This window comes from Myotis nattereri (assembly GCF_964212035.1).
Source record: "Myotis nattereri genome assembly, chromosome: 12".
NCBI classification, from domain to species: Eukaryota; Metazoa; Chordata; class Mammalia; order Chiroptera; family Vespertilionidae; genus Myotis; species Myotis nattereri.
Genome location: NC_138087.1, coordinates 73,509,748 through 73,525,988, shown reverse-complemented (window position 1 = coordinate 73,525,988; position 16,241 = coordinate 73,509,748). Strand labels below are relative to the sequence as shown.

General features: G+C 53.2%; 1 protein-coding gene across 4 annotated transcripts in view; it reads left to right on the top strand.

The window, feature by feature from the left end:
- The window catches only part of RGS3 (regulator of G protein signaling 3), a gene marked incomplete at its 5' end in the record, with an annotated part of 113,794 nt that extends 111,650 nt beyond the window's left edge, over nt 1-2,144 (top strand). For all 4 annotated transcript variants that reach the window (XM_081103389.1, XM_081103392.1, XM_081103391.1 and 1 more), the window contains 2 exons: nt 25-191; nt 1,192-2,144. In XM_081103389.1, the coding sequence (XP_080959515.1) occupies nt 25-191; nt 1,192-1,377 (353 nt within the window). In that variant the 3' untranslated portion in view covers nt 1,378-2,144. The remainder of the gene's footprint in view (nt 1-24; nt 192-1,191) is intronic.
- Between the last annotated feature and the right edge of the window lie 14,097 nt (nt 2,145-16,241).

Genomic DNA, 16,241 nt, shown 5'->3' with positions numbered 1-16,241 from the left:
CCTGGTCCGGACTTCTCCTCACAGATGGGTTAGCAGTGTTCCAGGCCTTCCTGCGCACCGAGTTTAGTGAGGAGAACCTGGAGTTCTGGCTGGCATGCGAGGACTTTAAGAAGGTCAAGTCACAGTCCAAGATGGCAGCCAAGGCCAAGAAGATCTTTGCCGAGTACATCGCAATCCAGGCGTGCAAGGAGGTAAGGACCCCGTCTGGGCACTCCGCCCTGTCCCCGTGCCCCATGGCCTCTTAGTGATTGGGGGCAGCTGGATGCCTCAAGGAGGAGGGCAGGAAGGGGAGAGGGCAGGGTGATTCTCAGGGGCTGTGTGTCCTGGGTGGAGAGGAAGCCAGCTGGGACCTCGGGAAGAACTGAATTCAGTGATAACAAAAATGGCCTCTGGCGATGCTAAACCCTTTGTGAATGGGCTTACGTATTTAACCTGTGAAGTAGATTTTAATATTATCTTCATTTTGAAAATGAGGGACAATCTTGGAGAGCCTAATCACAGCAGCTGACATCTATTGAGTGCTTACTGTGTGCACAGCCACAGGGGTGGTCTGTTGATTCAACCCCTATCTGTTTAACACGGATGATCTAGCTCAGTGGTCAGCAAACTGCGGCTCGAGAGCCACACGTGGCTCTTTGGCCCCTTGAGTGTGGCTCTTCCACAAAATACCACGTGCGGGCGTGCATGTACCGTGCGATTGAAACTTCGTGGCCCATGCGCAGAAGTCGGTATTTTGTGGAAGAGCCACACTCAAGGGGCCAAAGAGCCGCCTGTGGCTCGCCAGCCGCAGTTTGCCGACCACTGATCTAGCTTAATTTGTACAACTCTTGGAAGAAGGTACTATTATTCCTAAGCTGTAGATAGACAACTGAGGCTCAGGGCACTTAAGTGATTTGCTCAAAGCCACACACCTAGGTGTGGCGGTGCTGGGATTTAAATCCCGGCAGCCTGACCCTGGAGGTGGCTTTCAGGCCCTGGAGGTGGCTTTCAGGCCCTGGAGGTGGCTTTCAGGCCCCTCAGTAAGTGACGAGCTAAGACTTGAACTGCCGGCCCGAGGGCCTCCACTCTGAACCTTGTGATGTGGAGCACAGGGGCTTGGAGGTGAGAGGCTGGATAGGTCCCACCCCCACCCCCGGTCCCCAGGGTCAGCCCCCTGCAGGCGGCCCTGACCATGCCACCTCTGCCCCGAAGGTAAACCTGGACTCGTACACACGGGAGCACACCAAGGACAACCTGCAGAGCGTCACGCGGGGCTGCTTCGACCTGGCGCAGAAGCGCATCTTCGGGCTCATGGAAAAGGACTCGTACCCACGCTTCCTCCGCTCTGACCTCTACCTGGACCTCGTTAACCAAAAGAAGATGAGTCCCCCACTCTAGGGGCCGCCAGGGTAGAGCTCAGCATTCACACCAGGAGGGCTGGGCTTCCTCCTACGCCTCCCTCTCCCCTGCGACGGAGGGGGCAACCAAGCCCCCAGAGGCCACGTCTCCGGACAGACAGATGGACATTTGGATGAGAGGCTTGGACCAAGAGAGGCCCAGGCCACCGGAGGAGAGAAGGACTGGCCCCATTGGGTCCCCACTGCCGCGGTACGAGGGGGCTCAAGGGCCCCGGCAGGTCAGGGGCCCTGGCTGAGCCAGATCCGGAGCTGCTGCTCCCTGCTGCGGAGACCTCGCATTGACCAAGTTCCTTAAAGAACCGGCTGGTGGGGCAGGGGCATGGCCCGGCCTCCAGGGCTCTCCAGGGGCCGCTGGGGCTCGCGCAGACCCCCGCCTTGAGTTTTATTTATTTAAACAGTAGTAGGATGCTTGACACGTCTTCCTGTGATAGGAAACCGTTGCCTCATCAGTTTTCCTAATTTACAAGTGCAATATTTTAACCAACGCCTTGTGAAAAGCCACCTTGCCGAGAAGGTGGGCACCATTTCCCAGGTTCAGGGGACTTGCTGGTCCCAGGCACCAGTGGCAGGCAGCTGGGCCTTCTGGACTGATGAGGCCTGGAGGAGCGGGCGGTACAGCCTGACCTCGCCCAGAAATCCAGAGCCCTCGAGGAAGGAGGTCCGTCAGGGGCTCTGGGAAAGCATGACACCCTCAGACCACACAGCAGCCAAGTTCTGGAGCAAATAAAAGGCCTGTGTTAGTTCTTGGTTTTGACCCTTTCTGTGTGTTCCTGGTTTTGAGGCTTCCCAGGGTGGCTGGGGCTGGGAGGGTTGGTCGTTGGCCTGCTGGTCCAGCTTCTCCTCCTCTGTAGCCATCACCTGCCTCCCACCCTGGAGCCATAGACACCATCCAGTGGTGAGAGCTGCTCCCTGACCACCGCGGCCTCTGTGACCGGCTCTGCCATGCTTGTTCCGCTTATCTTCTCTGCAAGCCTGGGAGGAGCGGGTTGTCCCCATTTCACAGATGAGGAGCGTGATACGCAGGCAGGGAAGGCGACTTGTTCAGGGTCGCCCAGCAGGCAGGTGGCAGGGACAGGGTGCAGTCTAAGCCCAACTGGCTGCCCCAGGATGGAGTCCCACCTTGGTCACCAGCTGGCCACGGGACCATCAGCAAGTTCCTTCACTTCTCCACCCGGCCACACCCTGAGGTTCTGGCGGGACGTTCAGGTGTCACAGGGATGGTCGGTGGAGGTGGATGGGCCAGAATCTTTGGCAGGGCAGCAGGGCAGCAGTGCAGACGAGGCCTTTAGGACAGAAGGGAGAGCTGGGGCGGTGACAGGGAGGAGGGTTCCCAGGGTCCCTCTGTGGCTCGGGGGAAGGTGTCCCCCTCTGTGCCCAACAGGAGACGCAAGTTTAGGAAAGGCCTGGTCCCCAGCCACAGTTCAGGGAGGGTCTGGCCCACTTTCCTGGAGGTGGAAGAGGGCCTGGAACGCAAGCCAAGCTGATGTCAAGGCTTTCCCTGATGCCCACACATGCAACCTGCCAGGGTCTCGGGGCAGGTGCCAGGATACGGCCTGTGGGTGGGGACTGGCTCAGCTTAAATCTGGACAGAATTAGTTGGTGCAAGAGGGGCTGGACCCCTCTCCTTGGATCTTGTTCCCTGTCTGGTGCCCTGAGTTCGACACGGGGCTGTGCACTCTCCTCCCTGCTTTCCCCTGCTGGTCTCCCTGGGCGAGGCCACCCGCATGAGGGGAGCATCAGAAATGGAGGTCTCAAGGCCCAACCTGGGGCCAGGCATACAGTAGGCGCTCAATACGTGTTACAGCCTTTCCCCTAGCACAGGAATGTGAGCTCTTCCAGGAATGGGCTGGGTCTCCTTCCAGGCACCAGACCTGTGTCGCGGTGAAGGGCAGCTGCCAGTGCCTCGCCGAGGAAGGGCAGGGGAGCAGCGACATGCGCCTCACCGGGAGCGAAGGCATCTTCTGCTTGGAGGAGACACTCCGCCCATAGGAGACTCCCCTTTCTTTGTACCAGGGATGTAGCGCTCCTCCAGGCCCTCCACCTTCCCACCCCAATTGCCATGGAAACCAGAGTCCAGGAGAACAGAGTCAGGCAGATGGAATTCCCATTTCAGAAGGGTCCACGGCCAGGTTTCCACTACTCACACCGGGACCCCTGGCCTCACAGGGGCTTTGGCTATGCCGAGCTTCTGGAAAGCAGACTGGAAAAGTGCTTGGGTCCTGCCCTGAGCTCCTGGGGGGGCCTTGGGGACAGCCTTTACCCCCATAGACCTCAGTCCCCTCACCTGTTCAGTGTGGTTTGGCCTGGTCCCCATTTTTTTTTTTCACATGTGAAAAAAGAGCAGGTTTTTTGGTCTCTGCCTGGCAATCCCAGGCTGGTCACTGTGGGTTCTGAGAGCTGTGTGGTCAGTATGTCCAGCTCCCTCCCCATCCCACAGGTGGGAAGACTGAGCTGGAGGGAGGGAGGTGAGAGGCCCAGAGTCCGGAGTCAGGCTCTAGGATGCAGCTTCCGGCTCCATCACTGACTACTCGCTGCAGATCGGTGAATCAGTCACATAACCTCGCGTTGCCTCCGTTTCCTCATCTGTAAATTGTGCATATTGGCACCTACCCCAGAGCTGTGATGGCTGAGCAAGGTCATTCCTGCGGCAAGTCTAGCCCAGTGCCTGGCACAGGGATAGGCTCCTTCAGTAGGAGCTGCTGTTTGCAAGGACATTATTCAGGGTCAGAGGGAGGGGCAACGCTCCTTCTCCACCTGCCCAGCCCGGGCTCTGCCCTTATTAAAGAGGACAGGGGGTCTTTAGTCCCAGACCCCAGAACCCTGTCCTTCAGGAACAGTTTTGCTAGAGGACAAAGTCAGCCCGTTCCCGGGACTAAGTCAGAACAGCCTGTCCCCGCGCCACTGCCCAGTCTTGGCCTAGCTGGGCGCATTTGGGGTCAGCTGGCAAGTAGGGTGCGGAAGGTGGAAAGGGGAGAGGGCATAGCAGCGCTGCCTGGCTGGGCGCCAGTGGGTAGAGATTCCGTATTCGCCCGCCTGTGCCAACTTCAGCTGACTCCTTGCTGGCGAGTCCAGTCTCTCGCACTCTCGGCCTCTTGGTCTGGTTTGGGACAGATATGGTCTCCCAGACTCTCCCTTGGGTCCCAACTGCTGCTGCCTGGTGCTTGGGTCCCTCCTTGGGTTTCTGCTTGCCTCCCTCCTGTAGCAGGAGCTCATTATCCCCAGGAGCAGCTCAGGAGGGCCCGGCCACCTCGAGGGAGTTCTAAAGTTCTTTGCCTGTGAAGTGGGGATCCTGGGGTGGGGGTGGGGGTGGGGGTGGGGGGCAATGGTGGTGGGTCAGCCTGATTCTCAGCCTTTGCTCTTCCCTGGTCCCCTCCTTTTCACCAGACTTCTCTGAGCTCCCTACCCTCACCTCCTGCCTTGCTCCCCAGTCCCTTCACTTACTCTCCCCTCTCTGGTCCCTCCCACGGATATCCTACCCTAGCCAGCCTCTCCAATTCACCTCTCTTCCCAAAGCCTCCCCCAGGCCTCCCTGCCTCTTCCTCAGAGCTCTCAGAACCTCAAGCAATAGCCCCTGGGCCTCAGAGGAGCACTCCTGAGCTATTGTTTTGCTTACAATCAGCAACATCTGGGAAACATCTGGCTCTGCCTGTCCTCTCCCTGGCTGGGCCGGCCAGCAGGAGGGAAGGAGGTACCCTGGGCCCCCTGCCACTGGGGAGTCCTTTTATTGGGTTGGAGAAGGGGGATGAGGAAGAGCTTGGGGCTGATCTGGGCCTGCTCAGCCTGGATGGGAGCGAGGGTGTGGCTGGGTGCGGGAGGACAGGGACAGGTGGCAGATACGAAATAATAGCTACAGTCACACACCTCAGGACACTGTAAGCCTTATCTCCACCCCTCCTCTGAACATTGTGTTCACTTGACAAACGAGGAAGTTAAGGATCAGAGAGAGTGGACCAGTACGTCTTAGTGGGACCTGGATCCCTAACTTCCAGGCAGCCTCCCCTCCAGCCAGTCTGAGACTGAGTGGCTTGGATGGGGGTTCTTACCAAGGCTCCCCTGAGCTTGAGGGCGGAGCTTTTCTAAGTTGGGCCAAGGAATGGCGGGAGCTGAAGTGTGGAGAGGGACTTGGTCTGAGCGGACTCTCCGTTCTCAGTAGCTGTCTGATAGGTTGCCTTACTTCTCTGCGCCTCACTCATCTCATGTATAAAGTGGGAGTAATGATCCACCTCATGGGACTCACATGGACTCAGTGAGATAATAAATATGTGTCAACCCTCAGCACAGGGCCAGCCACGGAGGGGGCGCCCCGCATGGGGGAGAGGAGGGAGCCGGGGGCTGTGACTGACTGATCCAAGAGGTGAGGTCAGGCCGAGCCCCAGCAGCTGCGCAGGCGGAAGTCGCCTCCGTATCTGCCTCATGGCCAGTTTCTGAGAAGAGATGGCCAGTGACTCAATGACAAGGGCAGGGCCCCAGGGGGTGCAGTTGGGCCCCTGGCTCCATGTGGGCTCAGCAGGGTCCTACCTGCCAGTTTCAGGAGCAACTGAATAGCACCCACACAGCCGGGCAGCTGGCCTGCCCGGGGATCAGTCCCAGACCCGCCTGTGACCCTGGATGAGGGCCCTCCCTCTTCCTGTTGGCTTCTTCTGGAAAACAAGGAGGATCCAGCTTTTCCTCTGGTCGGAGGACCTTCTGACGGGGCACATGGTGCTTTGTGTGGTGTGAGGGGCTGGGATCCAGGCCGTGTGTGTGTGTGTGTGTGTGTGTGTGTGTATGTGTGTGTGTGTGGGTGCACATGAGTTGTTATGACTCTAAAAACGGAGCTTAGCCACGTCCCCAGAGGACTGGGCACTGACTTGGATGGAGCTGCCTATTTACAACTTGCCCTGAGTCTCCATGGTTCACCCCCTGCCCCTTGGGGCTCTGCCCTCCAGGTCCTCCAGCCAGGCTTCAAGGAGGAAGGATCTGCTGCTTTTTACACACTCCTTCCCTTGAGGGAAAGTCCTCACCCCACCCGACCTCTGTCTCACACACACACACACACACACACACACACACACACACACACGTCACTGAGCCCAGGACAGAGAAGCCCCAGAGTCAGGGGGAGACTCAGTGTGCACCCTGGGAAAGATATAAAAGTATAAAGGGGTTGGAAAAGGCAAAGCTGATGTGCCCTTCACCTGGCTCCCCCAGTAGTTACCTCTGACGCAATCATAGCACACGGTCAAACCCAGAGTCTGCCAGTGGCTGGGATTTGTCATTTGATCACATGTGTAGATGATGGGACCACCCCCCAGTCAAGATGCAGACCTCTTTCACAGAAACGATCTTGATACTTTTTTATAGTCACATCTGCCCTCCACCCGCACCATCCCTAAGCCCTGAACCTTCTCCCCATCGATATAATTTTGTCATTTTAAGAATGACATGCAAATGGAACCATGCAGTACGTGACCTAACGTGATTGTCCCTCTCCGCTCGTCATCATGACCTTGAGGTCCACTCAAGCTGTGTCTATCGATAGTTCCACGCTGCCTCTTTCCCAGTCGTGTTCCGTTCCGTGGTGGGGATGTACAACAGGTGGTTTCACTATTCGCTTGCTGAGGGACCTTTTGGTTGTTTCTGGTTCTTGGCTATTCCATACAAAGCTGCCATGAACAATGGAGTGGCGAGGTTTGTGTGGACACAGCTTTCACCTCTCTGGGGAAAATGTCCAGGCGTGCGATTGCTGAGTGGATGGCAAGTGGAGGTTTAATGTTGAAGAAACTGCCAGAGTCACTGTATCATCAGAGACCCGGCTCTCTGCAACCTGGCCAGCATGGAAAGTTGCCCTTCTGTTTTATTTTAGCTGGTCTAGTAGGTGCGAGTTGAGAGCTCTTCCAGGTCTTAATTTGCATTTTCCTCACGGCCAGTGACAGTGGACATCTTTTCATTGATTTGCCGTCTGTCTATCCTCTTTGGTGAAATGTCTCTTCATGTCTTTTGCCCATGTTCCAATTAGAGTGTTTGCTTTTTCACTGTTGAGTTTGAGTGCACCTCGTATATTCTACATAGGAATCCTTTGCCAGCTATGTGATTTGCAAATCATTTCTCTCCATCTGTAGCTTGTCTCTTCATCCTCCTAATGTATCTCTTGCAAAGTAAATGCTTTTCAATTTTGATCAGGTCCAATTTATTATTTTTTTGTTTTACAGATCATGTATTTGGTGTTATGTCTAACGACTTTTTACCAATCCTTGGGTACTAAAATTTTTCTCCTGTGTTTTCTTCTAACAGTTTTATAGTTTTCCATTTAAGTCTATGGACCCTTCTGAGTTAATTCTTGTGTAAGATTGTGAGGTTTAGGTTCTTTTTTTTTTTTTTTTGCATAAAGATATCCAATTGCTCTAGTATCATTTGTTGAAAAGACTGTCCTTCATCCATTGAATTGTTTTTTTAAGCCAGCTTTATTGAGATGTAACCACAAAGCATGCAATTTACCTGTTTAAAGTATACAACTCAATGGCTTTTAGTATAGTAACAAAATTGTACAACCCTCACCACAATCAATTTTAGAACATTTTCACCACCTCCTAAAATACCTCCGTACCTATTAGTAATCACTCCCTTCTCTATACCCCAACCTTCCCATCCTTGGGCAACGATTAATCTACTTTTCTGTCTTAGATTTGCCTATAGTGGACATTTCATGTAAATGGAATCATAATATAATATGTGGTCTTTTGTGTCTGGCTTCTTGCACTTGGCATCATGTTTTCATCATGTTGTAACATGTGTCAGTACTTCATTTTTTTAAATTGCCTGATAACATTCCATTGTATGTATCCTGTTTCAGTACCACTAAGTATACCACATTTATTCATCCAATACATTAGTTGATGGGTATTTGTGTTGTTTCTACCTTGGGGCTATTATGAATAACGTTCTTATGAATATTTATGTACAAGCTTTTGTGTGAACATATATTTTCATTTCTCTTGGGTATTTACTCAGGTGTGGAATTTCTGAGTCATAAACAGACTCTGTTTCCCTTTTTGGGGAGCTGCCAAACCACACCATTTGACATTCAGTGTGTGAGGATTCTAGTCTCTCCGCATCTTTGCCAATACTTGTTATAGTGTCTTTCTTTTTCATCATATTCATCCTAGTGCGTGTCAAGTGTTATTGAATTGCTTTTGAACCTTTGTCAAAAATCAGTAGTCATACTTGTATGGGTAGATTCTCTATTCCACAGATCTATGTTTCTATTCCTCTACCAAAGTCTCACAGTCTTGATTACTGTAGCTGTAGAATAAGTCTTAAAATTAGGTAGAGTGATTCTTCCCACTTTATTCTTTTTAAAAAAATTGTTTTAACCATTGTAGTTTTTTAGCCTTTCTGTGTAAATTTTAGAATAATCTTGCCTAACTGGCAAGAAGTCTTCCTGAGGTCTTGACACTAAATCCCATTGTGTTGGGATAATCTTGGCTAATCTACAGAGCCCTGATAGTAATTGCATTGTAGTTCAATTTGAGAACTGATATCTTTACTATGCTGAATCTTGCATTCATGAGCATGATATGTCTTTCCATTCGTTTAGATCTTTGATTCCTTTTACCAGCACTTTGCAGTTTTCCACATACAAGTTTTGTTTTGTTAGATTTACACCTAAGTATCTCTTTCTTCAGTGACTGTAAATGACATTCTATTTTTTAATTTCAGTTTCCACCTGCTCATTGCTAGCATAGAAATTCACTGGGTTTTTGTGCATTGATCTTGTAGCTTGTGACCTTGCTGAGCTCAATAATTGTAGAAGTTTTTTTCTGTAGATGCCTGGAATTTTTCTATGTAATTAATCATGTCTTCTGCAGGTAGGTATTATTTTAAGTTTTCCTTTCTGGTCTGTATGTCATTTACTTCCCTCTCTTGCCTTATTGGGCTTCCGTCTTTCATCAACAAGTGCTATATTAGCTGTTGGTTGTTTTCTAGATGTTATTTATTTATTTAGGAATTATTTTATTTATATAGCATGCTTATTTATATATTTATATTTACATAAACATTTACACAGGAAATTTCCTTTTTATTATAGGATGATGCCCTTGATTCCTAATTTTCTGACAATTTTTGTCATAAGTGGGTGTTGAATTATTTTTCAAAATATATTTTTATTGATTTCAGAGAGGAAGGGAGAGGGAGAAATGGAAACATCAATGATGAGAGAGAATTATTCTCAGCTGCCTCCTGCATGCCCCCCACTGGGGATTGAGCCTGCAATCCGGGCATGTGCCCTGACCAGGTTGACACTCAACCACTGAGCCATTGCCAGCCAGGCGGGTGTTCAATTTTGTTAAATTCTTTTTTGTATCAATTAATATGGACATAGGACTTTTTTGTTTAGCCTGTAAATAGAGTGGGTTACATTTATTGATTTTCAAGTGTTGAGCCAGTCTTGCACCCATGCAATAAGCTACCTTTGGGTAATGGTGTGTAATATTTTAATATGTTTCTGAGTTCTATTTCCTAATATTTTGTTAAGAAGTTTTGCATCATTTACATGAGGAATATTAGTCTATAGTTTGGTAGGGTTTTTGTGTGTGTGTTTTTAAAAATATATCCTCACCCGAGGATATTTTTCCATTGATTTTTAGAGCGAGTGGAGGAGAGAGGGAGAGACAGTGAGTAACATCAATGTGAGAGAAACACATCGATTGGTTGCCTCCTGCCTGTGCCCCGACCAGGAGCCTGCAACTGAAGTACATGCCCTTGACTGGGATCGAACCCAGGACCCTTAGGTCCACAGGCCGATGCTCTGTCCACTGAGCCAAACCAGCTAGGGTCAGCCTATAGTTTTTGTGTACTTTGTTTGATTTCAGCATCAAGGTAATACTGCTCCCAAGAATAAATGGGAAAGTGCTCCATCTTCTATTTTCTGGAAGAGATTGTGTAGAATTGGTGTTAAAATTTTCTTTCAGATGCAAGGGTATTTTAAGCCTCTGTTTGAAACTTGTCTGCTAATATTCCATTGGCCAAAACAAGTCACATGGCTATGCCCAAGCTCAGGGGCGGAAAGGATGGTCTACCTCCAACAGGCAGAACTACAAGCTCACAAGGCAACTGGCACAGGTGCTGGAGAGGTGAACAGAGGCACCAAGGAGGGACTCACAGAGACCTTACTTGGGAGCTCACCTCTGGGGTGTATTTCACCCAAACTATGCTCTTCACGGCAAGCACCTACCGACTAGGGCGAGCTGGGCCCTCCTGGAGCCCATGTCTGCCTGATCGCACCCCCCGTGTACAAATGGCACAAGAGTTTCCTTACAGAACAAGTAGTGATCAAATTCCCAAACTCTGAGTTTAAAAAATAGGATTGAATCTACTCAGCTGGTTGATTCCCATGTCCCCGACCATTTCATTCACCGGCCTTCCTGTGCTTGTGCCATGGGAGAGTCAGAGAAGGATGGACTCTGGCCCTGAAGGCCTCTGCAGCTGCATTATCCCCACGCTCATCTCTGCCCGTCCCGCCTCACCCCGCCTGAGCTAGACTCATTTGCACCCCGGAGCCTTTGCGCATCCCTCTGGAACGTCCTGTCACTTCTTCACCGGCCCGTCTCCTCTTTAACCTTTGAGACTCAGCTCAGGGGCTGTGTCCTCAAAAGCCCTCTGCTGCTGTCCCACGTCTGGAGGAGGGGCCTTCCCTGGCTGTCCCAGCACGGTGTTCAGGTGACACAGCCCCGGAGTTGCCTCTTCACTTGGCTGCTTCTCCCCTGGGCTGTGAGCCCCTCAATGGCTGACACTGTGTGGCCATCTGGGCCCCCAGCACAGGAGGCTGACTTTGGCATTCACAGCAGAGCCTCTGGGTTCTGCCCAGCGTGTCTCTGGTGAGCAGCCCACTCCTGAGGCCTGGAGGGAAGGGCGTGCTGCAGGTGCCTCTCCATCCTCGCCAGCCCTCAGCTCCTCCCCCAGGGCTGTGACTACTCCTTAGAGAGGCACCTCGGAGGAGGTCCTGGCAGTAAAGGTGGCCATGGGACCCGCCCAGGCAAGGTGTGGCCTGGAAGGTCAGCAACTCCTTGCCTGGCATTCAGGGCCCTGCTCGCGGAGCCCGAGCTTCCCCTGAAGGCTCCCTGTGTGCTACCAAAGAGGCTTCCCACAGCCTCTCCTTGTTCTGTTTGGCCGCATCCCTCATCCCTTTGCTGCTGCTCTTCATGGCTCCTGGGATGCCTTTCCTTGTTTCCCTTTGCTTTGCTGATTACAGCCTGTTCTCCTAGGCCCTCCCTCCTGACCCGCCACAGGCCGAGTCCGAAAGCCTGCACCCAGGCTCTGCCTTCAGGGAATTACAGCCGGCCTCGGATTTTCCACTAAATGTTTTGCGGGTGTGAGTTTGGATCCTCCCCTGAGGATGACCTGGGAGCTGGCCAAGCTGGACTTCCTCCATAGTAGCGGCCAGGAAGACTGGAGCAGCTCCTGACCCCTGGAGCCAGATAAGCAGCTGGACCCCAATGGCCTGGGGCTGGGGGGAGGTGGGGGGGGGAGGGCTATTTTTAGAGGCTGGTTCCCAGCAGGCCTGGCCTGGTTGGGGCCTGGAGGGAGAACAATGGGCCATTGAGCCTGCTCCAGCCCTGCACCCTGGGAGGCCTGCTGGAGGGCAATGACAATGTGTGTGTGTCGGGGACGGGGCTAGTGCTCAGAGGCAGGGGGGCCAAGGCGGCCTGCCCCCATGCCCACCAGCAGGAAAAGCTCCCGTCTGGAGCCCTTTGTCAGACTTCCTGTGGGGCCAGGTGCTGGGATTCCAGAAGCCTGTCTTCATTCGTAGCAGCACCACCACCTCTTCTCGAGCCCTTTCCGTGGGCCTGACACCGCTAAACACCGCATGTCCGCCTCATACTTGTCAGCCTCATTGTGCAGATGTGGAAACATAGGTCCCGGCTCAGCGAGCTCAGTAACTTGCTCACACACAGCAAACAGGAGGAGCCATCGGGATTCAGACCCACGTCCTCTCTGTCTCCTTCCAAGCCCAGCCTTCCCCTCTCAGGTCCTCCCGGGGACCCGTGGGCTTTGGTCTCCCCTCCCTAACGGCTCTGACTCCGTGCGTGACCTTGGACACATTATTTGCCTTCCCCGTGCCTGCTGGGCTTTGGTTCACTCGTCTGTAAAAGGCAGGGGAGCCTTTCTCTCAGGGCTGTTGAGGGTGGAACCAGAGGCCAGGTGGGGAGGGGTGAGGCGTAGGGGTGGGGAGGGGGATGTGTGCTGTCCGTTTCCCCCTTTCCAGCATGTGATGGTTTAAAGAGCCAATGAACCAAAATTCTGTTTGTCCCGGAAGGTGATGGTCCAGGCACCGAATACTGTCTGAGCCTCCCGGGGTGCGGTGGGTCCGGGGCTCCGAGGAGTGGACAGGTCAGATCCGTCCAGTGCCTTCTGGGAATTCACAGCCTGAGAGGGGAGACAGGCCCATGAACAGGCGCTGAGGCTCCAGGGAAGAGACGCACAGGAACACCTGTGTCTGTTCCCTGGTGGCCACAGACGAGGTGGCTTAAATGCAGAAATGTATTTTTTCACGGGTCTGGAGGCTGGGGGTCCACGGTGTGGGCGGGGTTTTTCTCCTGATTCTCTCTCCTTGGCCCTCAGGTGGCTTCTGTGTCCCATCGTCTTCTCTTCGTGTGCATCTGTGTCTGAATTTCCTCTCAAAAGGACACCAGTCCTGTTGGATTCAGCCCCCTCCCCCCCACCTCTCTTTAATGACCGTGTTTTAATGTAACCACCTCTTTAGAGGCCCCAATGCCGTCACATTCTGAAGTGCTGGGGGTTAGGACCTCGATGTAGGACTCTGGGGGGACACAGCTCCATCCAGAGCGATGGCTATTGGCTATTTAAAATAGCGGACAGCCGCTGCGCTTGCCCAGTGGCAGAGACTGGATCTGTCTGGTGAGGCCCTTCCTGAGTCTCCACGGAGTCAGCCAGGCACAGTTCTCCACCAGAACATGACGGGGGGAGGGACTCTGAGAGGAGAAAGGAGGGGTTTTCAGAACACTCCCAGAGGCCAGACCGCCCCCCCCCCCCCCACACACACACAGCTAGTGAGAGATTATCTGGGTGAGGGATGGCTGGCAAATTTCTAAGAATTGCACTGACTCTGAACATCAACTTGTTTTGTGCTCAGCCCTGGGACTGTTCTCTGCCATCTCCAGAACAGCAGTAGACTCTGTTCTCCAAATCAATTCTGCATTGCAAGGCCTTTGTGGGGGGCGGGGGTGGAGAGTGTTTCCAAATGGAGCCAGTGGGCCCCTGGGGCAGAGGACAGGCTAGGGGTTGAGAGCAAGGAGAGCCGATGGGCAGACGTAAGTCCCACTGAAATCCACGGGACCTGGGGGCAGATATGTCAGGCTTGTGGTGGGGACTGGAGTTCTCATCCAGACAGGACAGCAATGGCAGGAGGGTTTGGGGACACCAGGCAGCCATACTTGGGAAGACGGTGCCAACACTGGCCTGGAGGGGGGTATCAAGGCAGGCTTCCTGGAGGAGGTAAAGGTTAAGGTGTGAGTCAGAGATGCCAGAGGAGACAGTGGCATTCCAAGCAAAGGATCCTTTGAGGGCAGAAGCCTGGTATCTCTGCAGACTGACCCATGGCTTGCTGACCAGTCTCCTGCGTGCCAGGCCCCGAGTTTAGCTCTTCCCACAGGCATGAAAACACATGGTCTTGGGTAAACATAAGCCCCACTGGCCATAGCTGGTGTGAGGGGTGCAAGGTGAAGAGGTGCAGGAGAGAGCATGGGCCGCACTGGCCAGACCAAGAGGTGAACTGGAGTGCTCAGGCGCAGACTAAGGACTATGCCTAAGGAGTGGAGCCGGGAGTAGGGGAGGTCCAGGTGTGATGTCCCCAGGGAGGGAGGTGCCTGATGGCATTTGCCGGTGTTGGGCAGACATGGAGTGATGGGACCACAGAACTGTGAGGCAGGTGGGAGGTCACAGAGACTCCAGGCCAGGCGGTTGGTGTGGCTGCCGGTGGCATCTTAACAAATGGTCCTCATGTTCCAGGGAGTGCTTGGTGGTGGCTTTCCAAGAACTGCTGTTACTTTCTGCCCTGCAGCTTCTGTGGGGGCAGGAGGGGAGGGGCCTAAGGACAGTCGAGCCCTGCTTGTCACTTGTGCTGACTAAGACACACATCCATCAAGCGCCTCCCCGTGCCAGGCCTGTGCCAAGTACTTCGCACACCCACATGTGGTGCCCCGCTGTCCCAGGAGGCAGCTGCTGTCATACCCACTCACAGAGGAGGCTCAGGGAAGGAGCAAAACCTGTCTCCGGGCTGGGCAGGCCTTTGAACCTGCACTTTGCTGCCAGAAAAGCCCATCTCCCAAGAAGCTCCCCTTGGCATAGGCTGGGCTGCCTGTTTCCAAGAAGCAGGGGGTGAGCTTCTAGCAGCCCTTGCTGCCTGGGGAGAGAGACGTGACATGGGTAAGAGGGTGCCCGGCTGAGCTGGGCAGGAGAAAGACCCATATCCCTGCTGTGTCCTGTTCCATCCACTGCCCGCCCGCCTGGCTCCCCCTCGAATAAAATGAGGCAGCGATGCCCCCTTAGTGAGGGGGTGTAGGAGGGAAGTGAGGCCATGTCTGCAGATGGCCAGGCCCCTGAGTGCCAGCTCTGGGCGCCGCTGTGGGGACTGCTGTGGTCTTTGCTGTTGGCGCTGTCTTGCCACGTCTTGGCGTGCTGGCTCTTCGGCACTGTGACAGCCGCCCTGGGGAGGCAGAAGGGGGCTCCTGTGGGTAACACACATACACACCCCACCCTATACAGACACCTCAGACACATCTCACACATGCACACAAACCATACCACATACACACAATACACATAAACATGCAAAACACAACACACAGACTCCACACACGCAGATCATAGTCACACACATCACACAGCTTCACACATACACACACACACACGCACCAGCAGAACTCTGGTGCATTTAGCATCTTTTAGATGGAGAAAATGCATTTCAGCAAAAGCTCTAGGTGTTCAGTGATGTTCTAGAATCTAGAATCAGTGGTTCTCAACCTTCCTAATGTCGTGACCCTTTAATACAGTTCCCCCAATTTCATTGTTACAAATTGAACATAATTAAAGCATAGTGATTAATCACAAAAACAATATGTAATTATATATGTGTTTTCCGATGGTCTTAGGTGACCCCTGTGAAAGGGTCATTCGACCCCCAAAGGGGTCGCGACCCACAGGTTGAGAACCGCTGCTCTAGATGATTTGGTATTTTGTTCATCCCAATAATAACTACAGACAATTACAAATCAGCCTTTCAAAGATGCATCAAACACATTCTTTATTCTGCCCCCAGACAGCATCCAGGTCTTGTGGGTGCAGGCACCCCAGTGGGATTGCTGCGCACCTCAAACGCTGGGTGCAGGAGTGGGGACTGGACTCAGTCCGCCTTGCTCCTCCATGTCTTTTAGCCAGTGCAGGGCTGCCCTCGCGCAGGCCCCTGGCCCGTGCGTAAGTCTGAGCCCTGCAGGGAGAGTGTGCATCTGTTCTCCTTTGTGTGTCGGGGGAGGGAGGCAGACGCTGGGCCGGGCAGCCTTCCTGCCGTTTCTATGAGCTCATAAACCGCTGTCCCGCGGATCCTCCAGCAGAGAAACTTCCCCGCCAGCTCCACCCAGAAGGGAGAGCAGATGGAAAATTGGAGCGAGCCCTCATCTTGGGTCAGGAAAAATATATTCTTTTTTTCCCCTTTCTCTCTAAAAATATGCTCAGGCCTTTTTTGAGCCTCGGTGCAATAAAAACCAGCTGTGGCTCAGAACAGCCCCTGCAGCCTTTGCCCAGGGAGAAGGCAAATAAAAACAGCCCTGGAGGCGGAGTCAGTGCCGT